Genomic DNA, 21497 nt, shown 5'->3' on the forward strand with positions numbered 1-21497 from the left:
CTTGTTTTGTCCGTTTATCAATTTTTCATTGTTTCCAGTGAGAAATATTCGGCCTAAAATTCTATAACATACCAGTATTGAATTTCACAATGGCATCATGTACACTTTCCTCAGAATGTCCACTTCTCTGCCATTTCTGTTCCCAACATGGCAGTGAAAGCTACCATGTCTTAAACTAAAAACCACAAAATGACATTTACACTGTTAACTTTTTACGTTTTTGCGAAGTCCTGTTGCAAAGATAAAAGTCTTAACATTTTATTAATAATAGTCTTTGGAAACAAATGGGGGGGCCTTTGTCCTTCACTTGGCCCATTTTCTTCTCAGCTACCACCAACTGTCATTTCAGCCCAGGGTGGGGATGGGGGATTCCCAGTTTGATTTAATATTTATTGCCATTTCTCCACTTCACAGGTTGGTGTCCCAGAATGTCTATTGTAAGAGGCCTCAGTCCAGACAAAAGTCTGCCAAGGTAGCAATTATCACCCATGTGTGCCCTAGAATCTACCGTGAGGGGCCTTCTGTTGCTAGCAACCCCCACCGGGAACCTGTTTGGGGCTGATTTCCCCCATGTAGCCAATGCAATTTAAATCCTTATTTTATTTATTTTTGTTCTGAATCAGAAGAAAGCCTGTTGAATAAAACCTCCCATATATGTTTCACAGCACAAACCCCTTTACATTGCTAGATAAGGGCAGGGCCTTATCCAACATACCCTTTTAAATAGGTATTTTTCTTATTTGCAAAAGTGCATTTAAACATGTGGTGACTGCTGGCATTTTCCTTTCAAATTCGGTTTTTCTCTTCCATCTGAATTCCCACATTGTTCTGTAGCCATAGTTAGTTTCTTGTATGAAGCAATTTGTTTGAAACACAGATGCACTGAAATTGACGTAGGCCCAGAGAGCTGGGGTTTCTTTGAAGCATCGATCTTTTTGACATTTTGTGACTCAAATGTCAAGCGTATTCTGGGCTAAAAATGAAGTTTCTTTTGATATGTTTTCAGATTTGGCTTTTTTTCAGATTTGGCTGGCGCAGCCTGTTATTCAGGGATCATGCTTTCTTCTGCTGAAGCACAATGTGAATATGGATGGGCATGTCAGTGTCTTTCTGATAAAAACAATTTGATGTGGAATAATTGAAAATAGCATCAGGGCAGCATCTTTTTTAGTGTAAAATATTCCCTTTTTAATATGAACATTTTGCAAGGAGCAAAGCAGCACTGCGATGATTCGCTTCTTTTGGGTGCACCCAAGAACACACTGGCACCTTTCTCAGTGTGCCCCCTGTTCCCACTCGCCCAATAGGAGTTTGGCAAGATGGTGCAGCCATCCTTTTGTCGCTGCAAAATGCAGTTTTGATGCAATGGTGCTCGAATGGAGCCAGCGCAGCCACTTTGCTGTGAATGGGAATTCTGCTGAGTGGGTAAATGTAGCCCACAATTCTCCTTTGACAGGGGAACACTTAGGACAATCTAAGACCCAGGTGCATATCAGTGAAAGTTTTACTGGCCAGGTATCCATGCTGATATAAAGAACTTCATTCAGACATGTGAAATATGTCAGAAGACCAGTACGCATATTCCCATGCCTGCCCCTCTGAACTCTTTTACCAATAATAGAAGACCCTTTTTCCCAAATTGGGATGGATATCATTGGACTGTTGGAAACCTCTAGACTGGGTAACAAATATGTCCTGACAATCGTTGATTACGCTACCCGATACCCAGAGGCATTCCCCATGTGGAACAACACAACAAATGTTAAAACATCTATTACCATACTTTTCCAGGGTTAGTTTCCCCAAGGAAATTCTAAAGGATCAGGGGTCCAATTTAAAAAGGCTGAAGTCAAGGAATTGCTCTATATTTCCACCTTAAGAACATCAGTTTACCATCCCAAAATTGACAGTTTGGTAGATTAACCTAAGAACATTGGTACACAAGGACGGGAAGGACTGGGATCGCATGATTCCCTGGGCCCTATTTTCAGTAAGAAAGACCCCTCAGTCATCCACCGGATTCTCTCCTTTCAAATTACTTTATGGTAGAGAACCAAGATATGTTCTAGACATGCTCTGGGAGACCTGGGAAGAAAGAGAAGAGGCACCTATTCGTCTCTCACAAACAGCTACCCGATTATGAGAGCATATGAAACTTGTTGGAAATCTAATCTATACTCACATGGAAAACGCCCAAGCACAACAAAGTTCCACATACGACGAGAAGGTAAACTTAAGATCTTTCTCAGTAGGACAAAAGGTAGTTGTCCTCTTACCTACCTCTGAAAATAAACTTTTCTCAAAGTGGCATGGGCCATATGAAGTATTCGAGCAAACAGGGACCTGTGCCTATTAAATCGCCCAACCTGACAGGAAACACAAGACCCACCTCTGCCACGTAAATCTCTTAAAAGTGTGGGAAGAAAATCCTTCCGCAGCCACTGCCTTGATACTGTCTTCTTTGGTGCCGGAGGAAATAGATCATTTTGAATTAATTCCCCAAGAACTAACTAGTTAACAACAAGAAAACCTAAGATTTAGTCACAACATTCCCTGATGTATTCTTTGTGAAATCAGGGAGAGTGCACAGCACTTATCATTATATCAAAACTACAAATGGAAAAGTGGTCCATTTGAAACCATATAGACTCCCAGAAACCCATAGACAGATAGTGGTTGAGGAAGTGAACAAAATGCTAAGGGCAAATATTATTGATCCCTTTTTAAGCCTATGGTCCTCCCCTATTGTGTTGGTCACAAAACCTGACCAATCCTGGAGGTTTTGCATAGACTTCCGACAGGTCAACACCATCTCTGACTTCGATTCCTATCCTATGCCACGTGTCAATGAATTGATCGAAAAACCCCGGAAATGCTACCTTCCTATCAACCCTAGACTTAACCAGAGGGTACTGGCAGGTCCCAGTACATGGTTCTGATAGGAAAAGACTACTTTCCCGATGCCCCTGGGACTATTCCAGTTCAGAGTCCTCCCTTTTGGCTTACACAGGGCTCTTGCCACTTTCCAACGGCTTATGGACATGATATTACAGGCCGACTCCGATTTCTGTGGTGCTTATATTGACAACATAGTAATGTATAGTAAAACTTGAGAAGACCATCTGTTCCATCTCTTTACTATTATGAGAGCCCTCAGAGAAGCTGCCTTAACTACCAATACATCCAAATATAAGCTGGTGCAATCAGTCGTGAAGTACCTCAGCTTCTTTGTAGGGAATGGCAGTGTCCATAATCAACAAGAAAAAGTGAAAGCCGTTCTACACACTGTCACGCCTTAGATCACGAGAGACCTCAGAGCACTCTTAGGGTCAATCAGTTATTATCATAGGTTTATCCCTAATTTTTCAGACAGAACAGCTAGGTTGACAGACAAATTAAAGAATACCAAACCATAGAAAATTCAGTGGACTGACGAGGACGATATATGCAACAACAGCTTAAAGCAAACCCTGTGCCAGAACCCGATCCTAAAGGTAGTAGATTTCTCGAAGGAGTTTGTGTTACAAACTGCTGCCTCCCTTTCAGGGTTGGGAGCAGTTTTGTCACAGGTTCACTATTCCTAGTCACACAGGTCCTATTCACTAGTCGAAAACTCTTCCCACGTGAAAAGGAACGACTATGTATTTGAATTAGAGGCCCTTGCCATTAAATGGGCCATAACCCATCTAAAAAACAATCTCCTAGGAAGGAAATTCATACTTGTCATGGATCACTCTCCATTAGTGTGGATCAACCAGCGAAAGGACTCTAACCCTCGAGTCATGCAATGGTTCCTTGACCTGCAACCCTACTGTTTCACTGTGGAGCACCGAAGATTTCCCTGTGAAACAGATGCGGCTACATCACACAGGGGAAGGGCATGTGACAAACCAGAAGGTGTCTCACCCACTAGTCCCCGGGGATCTGTCATCCAGGTGGCCAGGACACGGTCATCGCTTTTGGATCCAATTCCTGGGGGTGGACCAGTGCAGGAGGATCACCTGGGTGAGGGGTCTTTAGGGGGATGGGACACCGGATGGAGAGATGTGGTATCCCCTTCCCTGTAACACCTTTACCCCATCCTACCAAGTAGGATATTTATGAACTCTACCACTGCCCCCCTTTTACAACACAAACACTTTCACACAGACAGCCTGCGATGAGGGAAAACAGACAAAACACCAGAGCCGTACACCTGACGTGTCCCAAAACAATGGTCAGGCAAGATCAGGCAATTACTGACCATCACACACACCTGACACTTTGAGTGAGGCAAGGCACACAATCGAGACAGTCGTTCCGAAATGGCAGTTTAACGAGAGAAGAAAGATGGCAAAACAAAAGGGGATCGCAAGGAGTGAAGTTTCCTTTGCCTTTTCGACAACTAACCGTTACTTTCCTAAAACCTCGAGAATAGAAAGCAAAAGACCAGGAAACCAGGCTGCACAATCCTGCATTGTGTGTCTGAGGTACTCAGGGCCCTCCCACGTCAATAATCACGGCAGGGAGAAGTGCCAACCTCTGTGGTACTGTGCTTGGCTACTCGAAAAAAGTAGCATCAGTGAAATTAACACAGCTGGTGAGTTAAGACCGGTCTGTGTTGAAACCAAGGTTGCAAGCAGCAACATTGTATGGCAACCGCTGGAACGAACATTGTTAAAACATGTGTGATAAAAGAACTCAAGTAAAATTGAACTGCTGATGAGAGATTGAACTTTTGAAGCAAGATACAATACCCTTGACAGAGTGATCCAGCACCGCGTGGGTGCTAAATCGAAAGTCTTTATAAGGGATCCAGCTAAGAATTGCAAAGTGAAAGGGAGAAAGAGAGCGTATCAAAATCAGATTGAGTAATTGTGAATTGACATGGTCCTGCGACGGGTTGAGCAAAATCCTGCACACAGTCAAAAGTCTTCGATTTCTGAAGTAAAGAAAGCTTGGATAAGTAGAGAAAGTTGGTCCGAGCCCGTGCAGAGTGAGATCAATTGAAAATGGTGTATTAAAGAGGGTCTGAGCCCGGCAGAAGGGGGCCTGGGTTGAACAGTGGATCACCCGAGAAGGTTTTGTGCTAAAGTGGGTCTAAGCCCGGCGGAGGGGTGCCCGGGGTGAAACGAAAATCACCCAAGAAGTTGTACATGTGAAATCCTGAGCAGAAAGAAACTTAATGTTTCTTGCATTGCATCAGGCCCTCTGAAATAAGAGACTTTGAATGGCAAAGAGACTTTGGCACAGAAGGCCCTGGTGTTGAGGTTTTGAACTGCATCCTAGTGCTAGAGAAGCCAAATAATGTGCTAAACTTGAGCCTGCCGCTTTGTCCCATGCTGAAAAAGTGTGGAAGGGAAGTCAGCGGCTTGAATATCCTGACATATAATTTCTTGAACCCTTTTCTTTTGCATAACATTGTTTCCCACACTATTTGTATTTGGAAGTAAGGATTGCAATGGGTTTATTATTTTGACAGACTCGACTAGGGCGGCGTTATTATTATTTGATGGTCGTAGCTTGTACCCATCTATAGATTTAGGATTAGAGAGGCGTTTTTTCAAACCCAATTGAAGTTCAATAAACACCCTTGAACTGTGATCACTTGTGTCTGTCTTACTTTTTGATACCATGCCTTCCTTACAGGGGGGAGAAGGAGAACACACTGCTGACTTCCTTGGCATATGTGACCCCTAATGGACAGGCGGTCGTCTGCTTGTGGCATCATCTCCGGGGATGCCTTGCTGAGTGGGGCCTCCCTGTTAAGCATGGGCTTGATGCTGGGACCTCCTGTTGCACCCGTATAGCGACCAGCGGTAGTTGGGGAGATCCTCCCATTCTGGGACATTCTCTACTCCACCGTGCACATGGAGCGACTCTTCGGTGTGGATGCTACAGCCCAGGCGATGGCGCCCCAGGAGGAGCTCACTGTTCCACACATAGAAAAAAAGGAACAAGACTGTATGCTGGAGGCGGAGGGGGGGTTGCTATGCAACCACCTATTCCAGCACACTTCTGCTACTGGGCCCTCTATTACTACTGTGCAGGACCTGCAAGCAGTGTTGCTTCTGCGGCTCTTGCTCCTGTGGCTGTGTCTTCTGTACCGTATGGCACCATGGGGAAACATACTTCAAAGAAACGTCATGTTATGTTAATGTTAATGTTAAAGGACATTTGTACCGTGCACTATCACCACTGGAGTGGTCCCTTGGCGCTCTGGCAGCTCTGAAAGAGGAGGGGAGGTTGCGTTAGTGGGAGGAAGCAGGACAAGTACATGAGAGCAGTGATGTACTGTTGGTGGCCTCAGCCTGGTGGGTCCGTTGGCTGGGCCTGGGGTGTTTGCGGCCGGTAGTCATTGTGTACTGTTGTGTAAGGCTATGTGTGTTTTTTGTTTTGTTGTTGCAATGTAGTGAAGTTTGTGCGGTTTGTTGTGCTGTAGGTTTTGGTTGTGTCTGGTTTGCAGTTTGAGAGGTGTATGCAGAAAAGGAAATTGTTAGTAGGGTTGGTTAGTTTGCGTCTCTATTCTGAATTTGGAGCGCTCGGCTTGCATGGTCTCCCTGTTGCGGCTCTGTCCTGTACTGGGTCTGACTGGCATACAGGTTCCTTACTCCTCTAACCCCCGCCTCTAACATGCTCTCTCAATGCTCCCCTTATCTTCCATTCATACTTCTGTGGCCAATGCCCCTGCCAATGACAACCTCTCAAGTAGTGGGCGATTGCCAATATCTTGATAGTTTCACACCAATGTGGTATCTGGCGGTAATTAAGGGCGGGCAAAGTGTTGGTGGGATTGTCTGGTGTAGCTGGCTCAGGCTCTGTGCGTGCCTCCTGTGTTCCAGTCTATCCGGTGTCACCCGTCCAGGTGTCGTGGGCGTTACTCTCTCGGGTCAGAGATGTCCGTGCTTTTCGGTTTAGTCGTCCTTTTTCCAGTTTCGGTTTCATGTCATGTGGAGACTAGGTCTCCCTCGTCCTCCTCCTCATTCTCCTCTACTCCACCCAAGAGGAAGAGGAAGAATAAGGTTTCTGAAGATCACCTCTTACAGATTTGCAGGAGAAGGGTATCATGGGACACCAGAGCAGGGGTGCGTCCCATCCCTCTTCTTCATCTGAGTCCTCTTGCTTAGCTCTGATGACTTGCCTTCTCCGCAGCATGCAGACTTCAAGGGAAAGTACCTTGATAAGGAAGTGATTGCCACAGTGCTCATCCAGGTGGCCCACTACATGGGGTTTCGGGACTCCGAACCCTCTAAGCTGCTGCCAGGCATAACTAGACCCCCTCTTCCCCAGTTCAAGCGCACTCTGAAAATGGGCCTCCCTTACTCACTGAAATGAGGGGTGAGATTTTCAGGGAATAGACTGACCAAGACAAAACTTTGGTGCCCCGGTTCATGGCAAATCTGTATCCCTTGAGGGGGGAGGAGACTTACCTTAACACAAGTCATCCAGATGGATGACATCCTCCCGAGCCTGCTTGGGAGGTCTTCCAATGCATCAGAGGACCCCCATCAATGATCCCCTGGAGAAGAGGGTGGATGTCGCTCTCAAGAAAGCTTACGATGGTGCTCATCTAGCCCTAAGTTTGGCCACATAATCCTCCTACACCGCTGAAACTGCCTTATGGGGACTGATGTCAGCCATCAAAGTGGGCGAGGAAGGTTCGGATCCTATCCCGGTGCTCTGGGCTGTAGCGGTGCAGGTGGAGTTCATGTTGGACCTTGCTTATGACTCGGTATAGGCTGCAGCTATGTCCATGGGGGTGGTGATCACTGGATGGCGGTTCCTGCACATCCAAGATTGGCAATGTGACTCCCGACGGAAGGCCTCTGCTTTAAAGATCCCTTTTGAGGGCTGCATGCTGTTTGGCGATTCCCTTGAAGATAAGGTTTGTCCTTCAGGCATGGTCCGGATGCCCCTCCCATGATGCTCACCAAGAGATCGGCCATACAGCAAGCCCTCTGGGAACTGCAGATCAAGAGGGTTATCCAGAGGGTCGTCAGCGAGGAACATGGTTGCAGGGTCTTCTCCATTGTGTTATTAGTGCCCAAGCCATCCGGGTCATACTGGCTCATGATAGACTTGAAGGCCCTGAACCTTCACATTCCGACCCAGCACTTCAAGATAGAATGTCTCCAGTGGACTATTTCTCTGGTGCAGGACTTGGACTTCCTGCCCTGCCTAGACCTGTAGGATGCATATTTGCATGTCCTCATCTGGTCATCGAATTAACAGTTCCAATGGTTTACAGTGGGCAAGGACCACTTCCAATTCCTGGCACTGCCCTTTGCCCTGAAGTCAGAGACTTGTGTCTTTACAAGGTGATGGTTCCGATTGTGGCCGCTCTTAGCCTCTTAATCAGGTATTCCCATATTTGGACAACTTGCTCCTGAAAGCCCCAGCAGAGGCTCTTTTGCTTTGGCATGTGGAGTCCATGTGCACCCTGCTGCGGTCTATGGCCTTCCTCATCAATTGGTCAAAGTATCTGCTGACTTGCAGTTTATCGGTGCAAGGTTCTAGCCGGTGAGGGGCTGGGTCTTGCTCCTGCTGGCCAGGGCCCACCAGTTACAGAACAGTTTGGAGCTTATGTTGTCACGAGGGGTGGCTCTGGCCAGAGACTTCCTTCAGGTGCAGGGATATATGGTGTCCTGCGCCTTCCTTGTACCTGGGCCAGACTTCATCTACAGCCCCTACTGCTCCACATTCACAGGTACTTGTAAGAGGCTTCCTTGGATTTTCGAGGCCCTTATCCTGGTGGGTCTGTCCCTTCGGGGGCGGCTTCGGTGGTGGCATCATCTGCCCCACCTTCTGCAGGGGTTTCTCCTCCATCAACCTTCTCAGATTATTGTTATCACAGACACCAGCCTGATTGGGTGGGGGGTGGTGGTCTTGGGCAGATCCACTGTGGTCCAGCTGGGAGGCAGCTAGGTCTTCCAAATGGAGGGAGCCGGTGGCGTCATTCCGGGCTCCTCAGGTCTTTGCCATGGTGCTCATGGGGAAGTCGGTCTTGCACCTGTCAGACAAAACTGCCACAGTGGCCTGTGTGAACAGGCAGAGGAGTCTCTGGGGGCCCTGGCACTGCGTTTGGGGGCTTGGGCAGAACCTCATCTCGTGGCCTGGGTCGGGACAACACTGTGGCAGACCAACTCAGCAGGGTTTTCCCATTCAGCAGAGTGGGAGTTGCGGGAGGTGGCCTTTCAGAGGGTCTGCCGCGTGCTGGGGTTGCTGGTTCTGAACCTGTTTGCCTCTCCCATGAATGCAAAGTTCCCCTGCCCAAGGGTGTGGGGGTTAGATGACATGTCCGTACCCTGACTGATGGGGCTTCTCTATGCGCTCCCTTCCCCTCATCCAGAGAGTCCTGCTCAAGATTCAGGATTCTCATTCGGAGGTAATTCAGGTGGTTCTTCTCTGACTGAGAAGGTGCTGGCTCCCCCTCCTGCTGGACTTGGCTGTCTCTCCCATGCTCCCCATCTCCAAGGGTCTGGACCTGGTGAGAGGCCCCCGGGGGGTGGCAGCCCCAAAGAACCTGGTCTGGGGGCCCTGGAAACTGAGAGGGCTCTCCTGAGGTCTGAGGGGCTCTCGGAGGAGGTTGCTTTCTCCATTCAGCATGATATACGTCCTTCCACCGAGAGGGCCTGTAAATGACACTGGATTAACCTCCTGTTGTGGTGTCTGGCGCGGGGGTGGCCCTCTTCCTTCCTCTCGGGGGCCTTGCTTCTGCAGTTTTTCCAGTTTTTCACGCATAGAACCACTTGTTTACAGGCGTGTTATAATTGCCATATCATATCAGGAAGGCTTTAACATGGGGGTCTCTGTCTCCACCCTTCAGCTCAGTGGACTGCCACCCGGTCTTTTCAGGGATTGTGAATTGGGGGCATGCAGGTTGCTGGATCTGGTGGATCAGCTCCTGAAGAGTTTCTCGTCTTATCCCTATTTCTGCCACTGAGTTGCCCCCTGGGTTCTCCCCTAGGTCCTGATGACTCTGCAGCCCCTCCTTTGAGCCTCTAGGTGATATACATATCAATTTCTTGACCCTTAAGTGTGTCTTCTTGGTTGCCTTTACGTCAGCCTGGCAACTGAATGAGATCGGTGCTCCCTCCTGTGAAGCCCCCTACCTGGCGGTCTGTCGTGATGCCCTGTTCCTCAAGTGTCATCCCTGCTTCCTACCTGCGGTGATGTCTAAATTTCACGACTCCCAGCTGGGCTTCCTTGGATGTCCGGAGAACTGTACTGGTGTATATGGAATGGAGCAGTCTTTTCTTTTTCCTCGAGCCTGTTTGTCACCTTTGGGGGCCTCTCCCCAGGTAAGAAGGCATCTGTTCTGCTACCATCACTCGATGGCTACGTGACGCCATCTCTCTGGCCTATTCATCTGTGAGTTCCCATCTCCCAGCTGGTGTGCAGAGCAAGTACACACAGGGCATGGCTTCTGACTTGGCAGAGGTATGCAGTGTTGCTATTCAGGACATTTGAAGGGCTGCCACCTGGGCTGACCCGAACACGTTTGTTCAGCACTGTCGTCTTTGTGATGTCACATGTCACAGGAGACTGGGTCACGTGCCAGGGGGCGGGAGCCGGAAATAAAGGTATCACTGGAGTTGGCAGTTTGGCGCCATTCTGGGTTTATGCCTCCTACTAAGTGGTTGTGTGTCATTTCCCTCTGCGCTGCGATCCCCAGGCATAAGCAGGTCTGGGCCTTCACCCGAGTCTCCGCACCACCGAAGCCTCCCACATCACACTGGCGATGAGGACGACACATTCCCTACACGCGCCTATCATCACGAACAGCTATCAACAGCTGCTCCACACCGCTGATATACCAGAGACCTATACCGCACCAGTACACTCCGGTAAGAGTGGCTAGCACAAAACGTGGCAGCTGGTGGAAACAAATAAAAAGACCTCTGAATTGCCATCATACGCAGAACGCTGTGCTTCCAACGAATGTTCCGGTCTCACGCGAGCCTCGTTTTCAGACCCCCAACGTTCCATGGCATGAATCGCCAGCTTGTTTTCATTGTGCTCACATGAACATTCCATTCTCGCGTGGATGCATGCAAGCCTCAGCTTCAAGCCCCCAACGTTCTGTTGGACAATCTACAGTCTCACTTTCATCGCATGAACGTTCCACACGCTCTAAAGCACGCAAGCCTCAGTTTCAAGCCCCCAACGTTCCATTGGACAATCTACAGTTTCAGTTTTCATCGCATGCATACAGTGCTTTGAACAACAACGTCCCACATGCACTGTATACACCTCTTCACCTCCCCAACCTCTCCAACAGTGTGAGCACAAATCGACACCTGCCCAGAGCACCAGACATTAATATTCAGCTGAATCCACTGCAAGTGGAACACCAGGTGAGAGGAGCCTGCTCCCCATAAAAGGGGACCAGGCAGCACATGCTCACAAGTGCGCCAGGAGGCGAGAACTATAATTTCCCGCGCACAACCATACACCTGCCAAATAGCACCACTGCTGAACCATTTCAGCGCGAATGCAAGCCCTTTAAGGGCAAGTGCAAGCCCGCCAGATAGGAGCAGCATCAACCCAGACACCCAAACCCAGCACTCACCACCCTCATGGTGCCCTTCGACCCATTTGCCACAGGGGCAGCCATTCGCTGGGGAATAGGGCTACAACAATTTGAAATGCATCTTGATGCCAGAGGGATCACTGCAGACAGGAAAAAATGCACATTCCTTTTGCTCAACATCAGAGCGGCAGCACTACGCCTTTTCAACACTCTCCCCAACAATGGTGATACAAATGACTATGACACTGCAAAGACTGCACTCACAAACAAGTTTAAGTCAGACCACAATCCCGACTATGAGCGATTCCACTTTTGCATGGCTAAGCAACGCGAGAACGAAACGGTGGACAATTTCCATGCCCGCCTACGGGGGATGGCAGTAGGGTGCGAATTTCCTAACGAGGAGTTCGCCATCCGGCTCCAAATAATCAACGGGATCTCATCGGAAAAGCTGAGAAGGGCCATCCTATCAGAAAAGAACATAGCACTATCTCGAATACTTGAGATGGGGCGACTTTGTGAACACACAGAAGACCAGGTGGCAGTCATTGAGGCCACAATTCAACGTCTACCACTGGACAACCCGAGAAAAAGCGAGGAAGTCGCCGCCATCAAGAGACACCAGAACAGCCGAGAACAAGGAGGCAGAAGCTCAAACCCGTCCAGATCCCACATACCTCAAGGACGAGAGAACTCCTGCAAATGGTGTGGTGGCCCATGGCACCAGGGAGAAACATGCCCCGTTTGGGGTTCAACCTGCCGGAAGTGCAACCGCCTCAACCATTATGCAGTGGTCTGCCTGCATCCGCCAGGCGGAGGAGACCGTGAACAGACGCCGCAAAAACCACATGACCACCGAATGAAGTTCGCCCCACGGGAAACCCCCGCCAGCCGAGCAGAAGAGGAAGAGCGAGGGCCGTAGACCATGTGCAAAGATCCCAGACACTAGTGAAAGCGAGGAAATCGAAAATAGCACCTCACCCGACAGACGGGACAAGGAAAGGCGAAAGAAACCCAGCAAGAGAGTACAGCGCGTACATCTCATATCAGCGGTTGAACCTAGGAGGTCCAGACAATGGAGGCCCAGTCATCTTGGATGCCAAACCAATAAAAGTGGTCATTGACACAGGAGCAACCGTCAACGTCATGCCAGCGACCGCCTTTGACAAACTCAACCCAAAGCCAGTGTTCCAGGACAGAAAGGTACGACTCTTCGCATACGGTTGCAAAAAAACACTACCTGTGCAAGGATCCTTTAGATCTGACCTATCGCACAACAACACTGCCTGCCGAGCAAGGATCTACGTAGTTGATGCCGGCTGTGAGACTCTCCTAAGCTGCAGAACAGCGGAAAAACTGTGGCTGATCCATTTTGCATTCAGCATTCAACGCGCAGAGATCAACGACCTACTCCAGAAACACTACCAAGTGTTCCAAGGCATTGGCTGCCTGAAAGGCAGGTCCATCAAGTTACACATTGACCCCACCATTGAACCAAAGGCAGTGCGACATTGCCGAGTACCGTTCCACATGAGGGAGGCCGTGGAGAAGGAACTCGAGAAACTGGAAAAGGCAGGCATCATAGAGAAAACCTAGGAGGTTCAAGGATCCTTTAGATCTGACCTATCGCACAACAATACTGCCTGCCGAGCATGGATCTACATAGTTGATTCCGGCTGTGAGACTCTCCTAAGCTGCAGAACAGCGGAAAAACTGTGGCTGATCCATTTTGCATTCAGCATCCAACGCGCAGAGATCAACGACCTACTCCAGAAACACCACCAAGTGTTCCAAGGCATCGGCTGCCTGAAAGGCAGGTCCATCAAGTTACACATTGACCCCACCATTGAACCAAAGGCAGTGCGACATCGCCGAGTACCGTTCCACATGAGGTAGGCCGTGGACAAGGAACTCGAGAAACTGGAAAAGACAGGCATCATAGAGAAAACCTCGGGGCCAACCCTGTGGGTGTCTCCTATGGTAGTGGCACAGAAGCCCAAACAACCAAATGCAGTGTGAATCAGCATTAACATGAGGCTCCTGAATGCAGCCATCAGGAGGGAGCAACACATCACGCCAACCATAGATGAACACATCGTCGACCTGACAGGTGCAACAATATTCAGTAAACTGCACCTCAGGTCAGAATATCACCAACTCAAACTAGCAAAGGAGTCGAGGTACATCACCATTTTCTCCTCCCACCTTGGCCTGAGGAGATATAAACGCCTGAATTTCGGGATAACGTTGGCCGCTGAAGTGTTTCAGCATGAAATCCAAAAGGTTCTGAACAACCTATAAGGGACGACAAACATCAGTGACGATATCATTGTATATGGAAAAAACAACAAAGAACACCACAAACACCTTTCAGCAGTATTGCAACGGCTCAAAGACGCAGAACAAACATTGAACGCAGAGAAATGGGAATTCTGCAAAGAAGAACTCTGCTTCTTTGGCAACATTTTCATTTCTAAGGGAATATCACCTGATCCAGCAAAGGTGAATGACATCAAAAGCATCAGAGCCCCACAATGGACCACTGAAGAGGTTCTATTGGCATGGCGACGTACTGCGCGGATTTTATCCCGGACCTTGCTACTCTAGCGAGCCCCCTCAGCGAACTCACAAAGAAAGACCAGAAGTGGGAATGGTCACCCATCCACCAACAGGTCTTCCAACAGATCAAAGACTCGCTATCCGCATTCACGACAATGGCATTCTTTGACATCGAAAGAAATACAGAACTCCTTGTCGACGCAAGCCCGGTGGGCCTAGGAGCCATGCTTACCAAAATTGACAAAGAAGGCAACATACACCCCATCGCGTTTGTGACCAAAACCGAACAAAATTATGCGCATATTGAAAAAGAGTCCCTGGAAATCCTCTGGGGGTGCAGACATTTCAAAGTATATCTACTGGGAAAGCAAGCGAGGGTATTGTCTGACCATAAACCCCTCATCACCATCTTCAAGGGCTCGGCACCACACCCCCGGCATGCATCGAAAAGTGGATGCAACAACTTCAGCCCTACAATATCGAAGTAGAATATCGGGCCGGAGCAGATAACCCTGCTGACTATCTGTCCCACCACCTGTGGCCCGCTACAGACCAAGAAAGGCAACACGCCATAGAAACAGACGAACACATATGTCACGTGGTCGCATGCGCCCATCCGCGGGCCCTCACCCTGCAAGAAGAAGCTGAAGATACCAAGGCAGACACCATTCTAACCCAAGCCATCCTATCAGGGAACTGGAAGAATTTTCTAGCCACGACGGCCCAGCGCACAAAACTGGCCCAGGAGAAACTGCAAGCCATCTTCGGAATCTGCCATGAACTCACTGTAGCCCCCAAAGTGGTGATACTCAAGGGACACCGAATTGTGCTACCAACAGCACTAGAGGAGAGAGCACTCAAGCTTGCCCACAGTGGGCACCAAGGAATTGTAAAGACAGCTTACGCAGAGGCGGGTTTTACACCAGGAGTGATTGTGTGATTGTCCCTCAGCTGGCTCAAATCACCGCAAACATCTTGCTGTTTCTTGATTCCATGCTTGCACGTTGTTCATTTGTATACGATTTTGTTAAACCAAGCGTGCCCAGATGAACATCAGAGGTGAACGGTGCAGTGTAGTGCTTCACTGAAGCACTTCTGAGTGGAAATACAGCGATTAAATATCCTGCGGAGTGGACGACGAGTGGCAGTCCTGCAGTGCTGTGCCGGAGAGTCTTTCTCCTCTTTCTGTTGCTGGACTATTGTGGGAGGTCCTGCTTAAAATCACCATCCACCCGCAGAGCGGACGCGGAGTGGACGACGAGTGGCAGTCCTGCAGTGCTGTGCCGGAGAGTCTTTCTCCTCTTTCTGTTGCTGGACTATTGTGGGAGGTCCTGCTTAAAATCACCATCCACCCGCAGAGCGGACGCGGAGTGGACGACGAGTGGCAGTCCTGCAGTGCTGTGCCGGAGAGTCTTTCTCCTCTTTCTGTTGCTGGACTATTGTGGGAGGTCCTGCTTAAAATCACCATCCACCCGCGGAGCGGACGCGGAGTGGACGACGAGTGGCAGTCCTGCACTCATGACTGTCAGGGCTGCAAGAGCAAACAGAAAAATTGAACTAAATGAATCCCCCCTAGAAGAAGACGAAGGTCGGTGTTTAAGAAGTACGAAAATGTCACAAAACAAGAGTCAGGAGGGAATACTGGCATGTAGTCCCAAGATAAACGAAAATGGCAGACTCAGTGAATGGGGTCTGCCAGAGAAGGGAGGCCAACAGACTTTACACCAGATTTTGGCCCCGCAGTCAGAACAAATTGTACAAACAGAACAAACAGAACCCACAAAATCATCAACGACTTCATCATGGGCGCGCACACTAAACGAAATGAAAAAACTACAACCGCAGTCATCGCTACCATTGCAATTATTGCCTGAGCCTGATCCCGACCCCGATCCCGTCTTGGAGCCGGTCCCGGTCCTGGTTGACCTGGTTGACCTGCGTGGGGATCCCTCGGTTTGGATGCCGGGGGCTCATGGAGTCGGTCCCCCGTCCATGAGTGGGGAGGGGAGCGGCCAGGGAGGCGGGGAAGGTGGGGAGGTGGTGGAGTCCTTGAGAAGCGCACCACCCGGCGAGCCGAGCCAAATCCCTCCCAGCATGGCCCAACAAGGTGAGCCGCGCCGCATGGAGGAGTCCCTCGGAGGGGGGCCCCCATCCGTGTCGGGTGCTGGGGGGGAGGGCAGGAGTTGCTTGAGGGGTGAGACGGCATCCACGGAGGACGTGGAGGAGCGTGTCCCTGTGGATGAGATTCGGACGGCGGGAACCGTGTGGGAGCGGGTCACGCCCCGGTCGCCGCCTCCAGAGTTGACGCCGGCCCGGATCCAAGTGGAGGCGGTGATCCACGTGGAGGCGGAGGGCAGCATAGACGATAAGGACGATCAAACAGACACGGAAGCAGTTCTTGTGGACAGTAAAGTCAGTAAAACGCCCAATTACAAAAAAAGGCAAAGACAAATGGTTAAAATTACCACTAAAAGAAAAAAGGGTGGTAAATACTTCAACAAAAATAGGCCAACAACAAATGAAAAAAATTCAGTGACAAATTACTTTACGTCTCGAGTAAACACAAAAGCGGTTAACAGACATCACATGGAGCTATCGGATATGGAGATTCTCGATGCTCTAAATGAATGCTTACCCCCTTCTAAACTACGAAGATTAGATTGTAAAAATAGTGAAAAAAAGCAAAGTGCCAGGGACGCTTCACCACTGGAGGAGAAAGATGGGTCATTGAACCAGCTAGAAAAAGGAGTAAGGGAAGAGCCGGAAACATCCAAGTCACCACTCCACCTAACGATTTCACAAGAAATGGAGACGCCTAATGGCGATTTGCATCCACAAGCCGAAATAGAAAAGAGAGAAGAGGGGGAGAAACTGGATAATTCGATTGCCAGGGAGCAGGAGAAATCAATAAACCAACTGGAAATAGAAAGTCCATATGAAAAATCAGACACCAGGGATGAAGAAGAAGTCTCTGGTGGCATACCAACAGGGACGGACAAGTCAAATAAAATATCGCGGTAAGTAGATACCACATCATCTTCACAGCTTGATAAAGGAGGCACGTTTGAACCAGATTACGTAACATCTACTAAACCATTTCAGGAGCCCGATCCGAAACTAATCGATGGGACTAGACGGGAACGACATCTGAGCAAGAAGGAGAAACATATACATTCAGTAGACCTACCAACCCTGTCCAATTTGACAATAGCAGTTCAGGTTCAAACGAAGAAACATTTGCAGAACCATCATCAAAACCTGTGGGGCCTTGAACCACTTAGCCCCCGACTGGATACGACGGAGAATCGAAGATGCTCACTGGATATTGCTGGACCGTTAAAGAATCAGGGGGGAAATACGACAACAATTATAACTGACGCCCCAACAAGGAGATCCTCAATGCAACAACACTCATCGAGTCCAGCGGAACATTTAAACAAAAAGACTGACCTACTCTCCATTATGTCATCAGTAAACATAGCACTCTCTCCATTTATGAAGCTCTATGAAGCCATTGCTGACTCATTGAAGGACCACACTAGTATTCAAGCAATGATGTATAGCAAAGTCATCTTTTTAGAAGCCTACATCATGGCCCTAGAAGCAAGAAAAACAAACAACCGAGAAGCGAATCAAGATTCATCAGTCACACCTAAACAAGCATGCCGAAAAGGTGAGGCTCAGACAGTGGCGAGAAAAACTATAGAGACTCAAACAATTACCATGATAGATTTAACAGCGAGCAAATCATCAGTAGAAGAAGCCACAAAAGTAGCAGAGACGAACACCCGATCTGGCCATCCAGATATTATACTGAACTCAAATAAACCAGAAATTACAATTGAAGTATCAGGAGGAAAATCTCAAGGACGAAAAACCGTCCAAAAAAAAGGGGGAACAAAGACACTGTCACCTAGGCTGGCCAAGCCTGGTACTCAATCAGTAGAAGCGATTTTTCAAGTTTTTAAGCGGCCAGTAAACCACAAAGACAAAGTATGCCTTGGGGAGAGGTCGGACGTAAATATAGAACCCAGGAAAAGACAGGAAAGCTCGGAAACAAACAAGACACCATCACCGACGACAACAAACGATTTTCTGGCAAATGAGGAACTGATGAACCTGAGTCAATATGTGTCGGAAGACTCTATTTCAGGCATGAGCCCAAAGAAAACTTCTAAAATTTCGCCTCCACAATCTGCCAGTAAAACAAATAAAGCAGATAATAACATAGAGGAAAATTCACAATGGAATGAACAACGTCAAAAACAAAAAATGGTAAAGACCAGCAGTCAAAACAAAAAAGAAACCCAGGTAACTGAAACTTCGAGACAAAAAATTCTAAAACAAATGATGAAAACAAAAAAGGAGAGAGAAAGGGCTAGATCAAGAACACCGGAAAATCGGAGTAGCAGAAACTTAGAGAAGGTAGATCATCATTCCCGTGCAAGATCAGAGGCCCGGGAGGGTGAACGTTCCAACCGGATACAGCGTGACGACTTTCAGTATCGCCAAGATGAGCAAAAGAGTAAAAGTAAAAGCTCAAGAGGGCATACGCCAATGCGCGTTGACACGAAACCCAAATATGGCAAACGTGGAGAAAATGAAAAGACCTCTGCAAATTCATCAAGGGGCTTAGGGGAAATGAGTTCGCAGTACAGAGCTAGGACCAAATGGTCTAATCAAAAACCAAGGAAATGGGACCAAGCGAAATGGCAGATTAAATTAACTCAAGTGGAAGAAAAGGAGGACAAGGTAACACTAAACAGAAATTCGGTGTTAAAACTGTTCAAACACATCCGAAATTTAAAATATATCAAATCAGAAGAGTTACTTGTGGTAGGGCCAAGCCATAGAAACACCAAGGCCAGAACTTACTTGCATATAGCGTCAACGAAGCTAAAAAACACCTTCCTGGAAAATAAAAGAGAACTAGAAAATATGGGATACGACTTAAGAGTGTATCCGGTGACGCAGATAGGGCAGAAACACGAAAGTAAAGAAAGGAAGAGGAAAGAATCTCCGGACATAAACTTGAATAAACATCGGAATTTCAATTTTCAAACAAAGAAAAGTCATACAAGTCCCGGAGTTAAGGAAAAGAAACGAGTAATGCAAAAGCGAGAAGGGCAAAAGCCATTGAACCCGAAGGAAACCATCCACCACGGAAGAAGTGAGAGAGAAGACAAGAGACAAACCTATAGTGTCAGGGAAACATCCTCTCAAAAGGATCAAAATCAGGAACAAAAACAAGAAGACACAAGAAAGACCCATAGAGTTAGGAAAACAACAGCCCAAAAGGAACAGAATCAGGAACAACAACAAAACAAAATCGAGAGCGAACTTCCACTAAAATGTGTCCCAATGAAAGGAATATGGTCCTGGTTGCCAAAAGCGTTAACAGAAAAGAAGCAAAAATAGCAGTTTATTGGAGACGAACACATTCAACGAGGAAAATGTAAGTCAGGACAACAAAAGCAGTCAATAAAAATGTGCTCGTGGAACACGAGAGGACATCTTCATCTCCTATCCGCAAGTGACATGATTTTGGGAGCATATGATCTAATATGCCTTCAGGAGACCTGGTTGTGTGAACCACCCTCCATGAGGGGATTTGATTTAATCCTGGCACCCACTAAGCAGGGTCGTTTGGGAAGACCATCTTCAGGGCTTCTGATCGCCTGTAAAAATGGATGCGGGATCAGATTAGAAAAGACATTGATCAGTAACCTTGATATATTGATGGTGAAAGCTTCATGGACCCGCAAGACAAACAACAAGGAGGGTTACGGAAAAACACCATTAATAATAGCAAACGTCTATGGAAATCCAGCGGCCACAGAAACAACTACCTTCCTGGAAAAAGTTGAAGAAGCAATAGATGAAGCCTTGGCAGGTCACTTAGTAAAACACTTCCTGATCTGTGGGGATTTAAATGCAATCTGCTCTGCATTCCCAGGGAATGGAAATAGACAAGTAAACAGATCACCAGGAGAACAGCGTGGAGAACTATGGACCCGTCTGATGGAATCGAGAAATTTACACAATTTACATGAAGCCTTCCCAGACCCAAAGCGTCTGCCATCATGGGAAAGAAACAATTCAAAGGCAACAATAGACCACATGTTTGTTACAGAACCGATTTTGGCCATAACGAAAGATTTTGGAATAATTAGAACAAGGGCTAGTGACCATAATCTGCTCTCAACTTCTTGGGAGGCATCAAGCCCCCCGAACGACCATATGGAAGCCAATATTGCAATCAATGGATAAGGAAATTGTAACGCTCACCTGAATCCCTCGGAGGCGCAGGTCCGGGCCGGGAGATTTCAGTGTCTTCTAGGGTCACGCGCAGGCCTCTGGTAACACCCTGGATGGGCCCTCTCCTCACCGTAATTTTGACCTGGAGGGTGAGGTGTCTGCAAGTAGGAGAACAAGGGGTTAATGTATGTCTGGTTGGCCAATCTGACTTTCCCCTTTCTGGACTCCCCACTTTACTCGTAGACTGAATGTGCTCACCTTACATAGGTGAAAGCGGAGCTCTCCATCCTGCGTCTGTGCAGGGGCGCTAATGCCAGTTGCTTCACTGGTTAATAGCCCAGCCTCTTGATTGCAGAGGATGAAGTCGGGGAGCAAGGCCTTCGTTAGCCGCACGAACGGTAATTGCTTGAATATGGAGTTTTATTTATATGTCCCCTTAAATGTCTCTTGCCTTTGCAGGTCCGGTATGCAGATAAGGTAAGCGAGAAGAATGCCGGAGCTCGTGAAGGCACGTAAACAAAAGAATGTTATTCGAAGTTAAATGCACTTCTTAATGTCTCTTTTCCCTTTTTCAGGTAGCCGTAGCAGCCGGCGTTGGAGATGGACGCCGAGGTACGTGCCGGAGTATGGGCAAGCAGATTACAGCTAGAAGGCACGTGAGTATTGATGGCGTACAGTGCCCTTAATGATGTCCTTCTTGTTTTTGCAGGTGCGGTTAAACAGCGCTTGGCGGAGATCGAGGCGTACGTGGCACAGGTAAGCAAAATTATCACGGAGGTTCACTAACCAATGTTCTTTGTTTCCGCAGGGTTGCCGGAGTATGAAGAGTGCGGTACGCGGCCTCGGAATGCACCGATGGACGAGGCAAGTGCAGCGCTGGTTTTGCCTTGTCCTAACCTGGTGTCCTTGTTCTCTTTCAGACGCTGCTGAAGACTGAAGACTGGTTTTCCGGGAGGTAAGACTGAAGATTTCTTGTTCACAGATGCAGAAGCTGAAGATTCTCTGGAGCTGACACGGTGAGCGTCCTGCTGCTAGTGCAGAATAACGCGAAGCACGTTGCACTGATCGGGTGTGGTTTAAATAGGCCACTGGAGTGCTTAGATGTCTCCTTCCACAGCCTCGCCCAGGCAAGAAAGAAGTTCCAGCTTCCAGAACAGTTCCAGTATCC

At 48.2% G+C, this 21497-nt stretch overlaps 1 protein-coding gene across 1 annotated transcript; it reads left to right on the plus strand.

Moving 5' to 3' along the window:
- Nucleotides 1-17533: 17533 nt before the first annotated feature.
- LOC138514724 (peptidyl-prolyl cis-trans isomerase G-like) lies at nt 17534-19489 on the plus strand. The gene has a single exon (XM_069630123.1). The coding sequence runs from the start codon at nt 17534-17536 to the stop codon at nt 19487-19489; it is 1956 nt and encodes a 651-aa protein (XP_069486224.1).
- Nucleotides 19490-21497: the final 2008 nt, after the last annotated feature.

This window comes from Ambystoma mexicanum, chromosome 12 (genome assembly GCF_040938575.1).
Source record: "Ambystoma mexicanum isolate Mex_15411 chromosome 12, UKY_AmexF1_1, whole genome shotgun sequence".
Lineage (NCBI taxonomy): Eukaryota > Metazoa > Chordata > Amphibia > Caudata > Ambystomatidae > Ambystoma > Ambystoma mexicanum.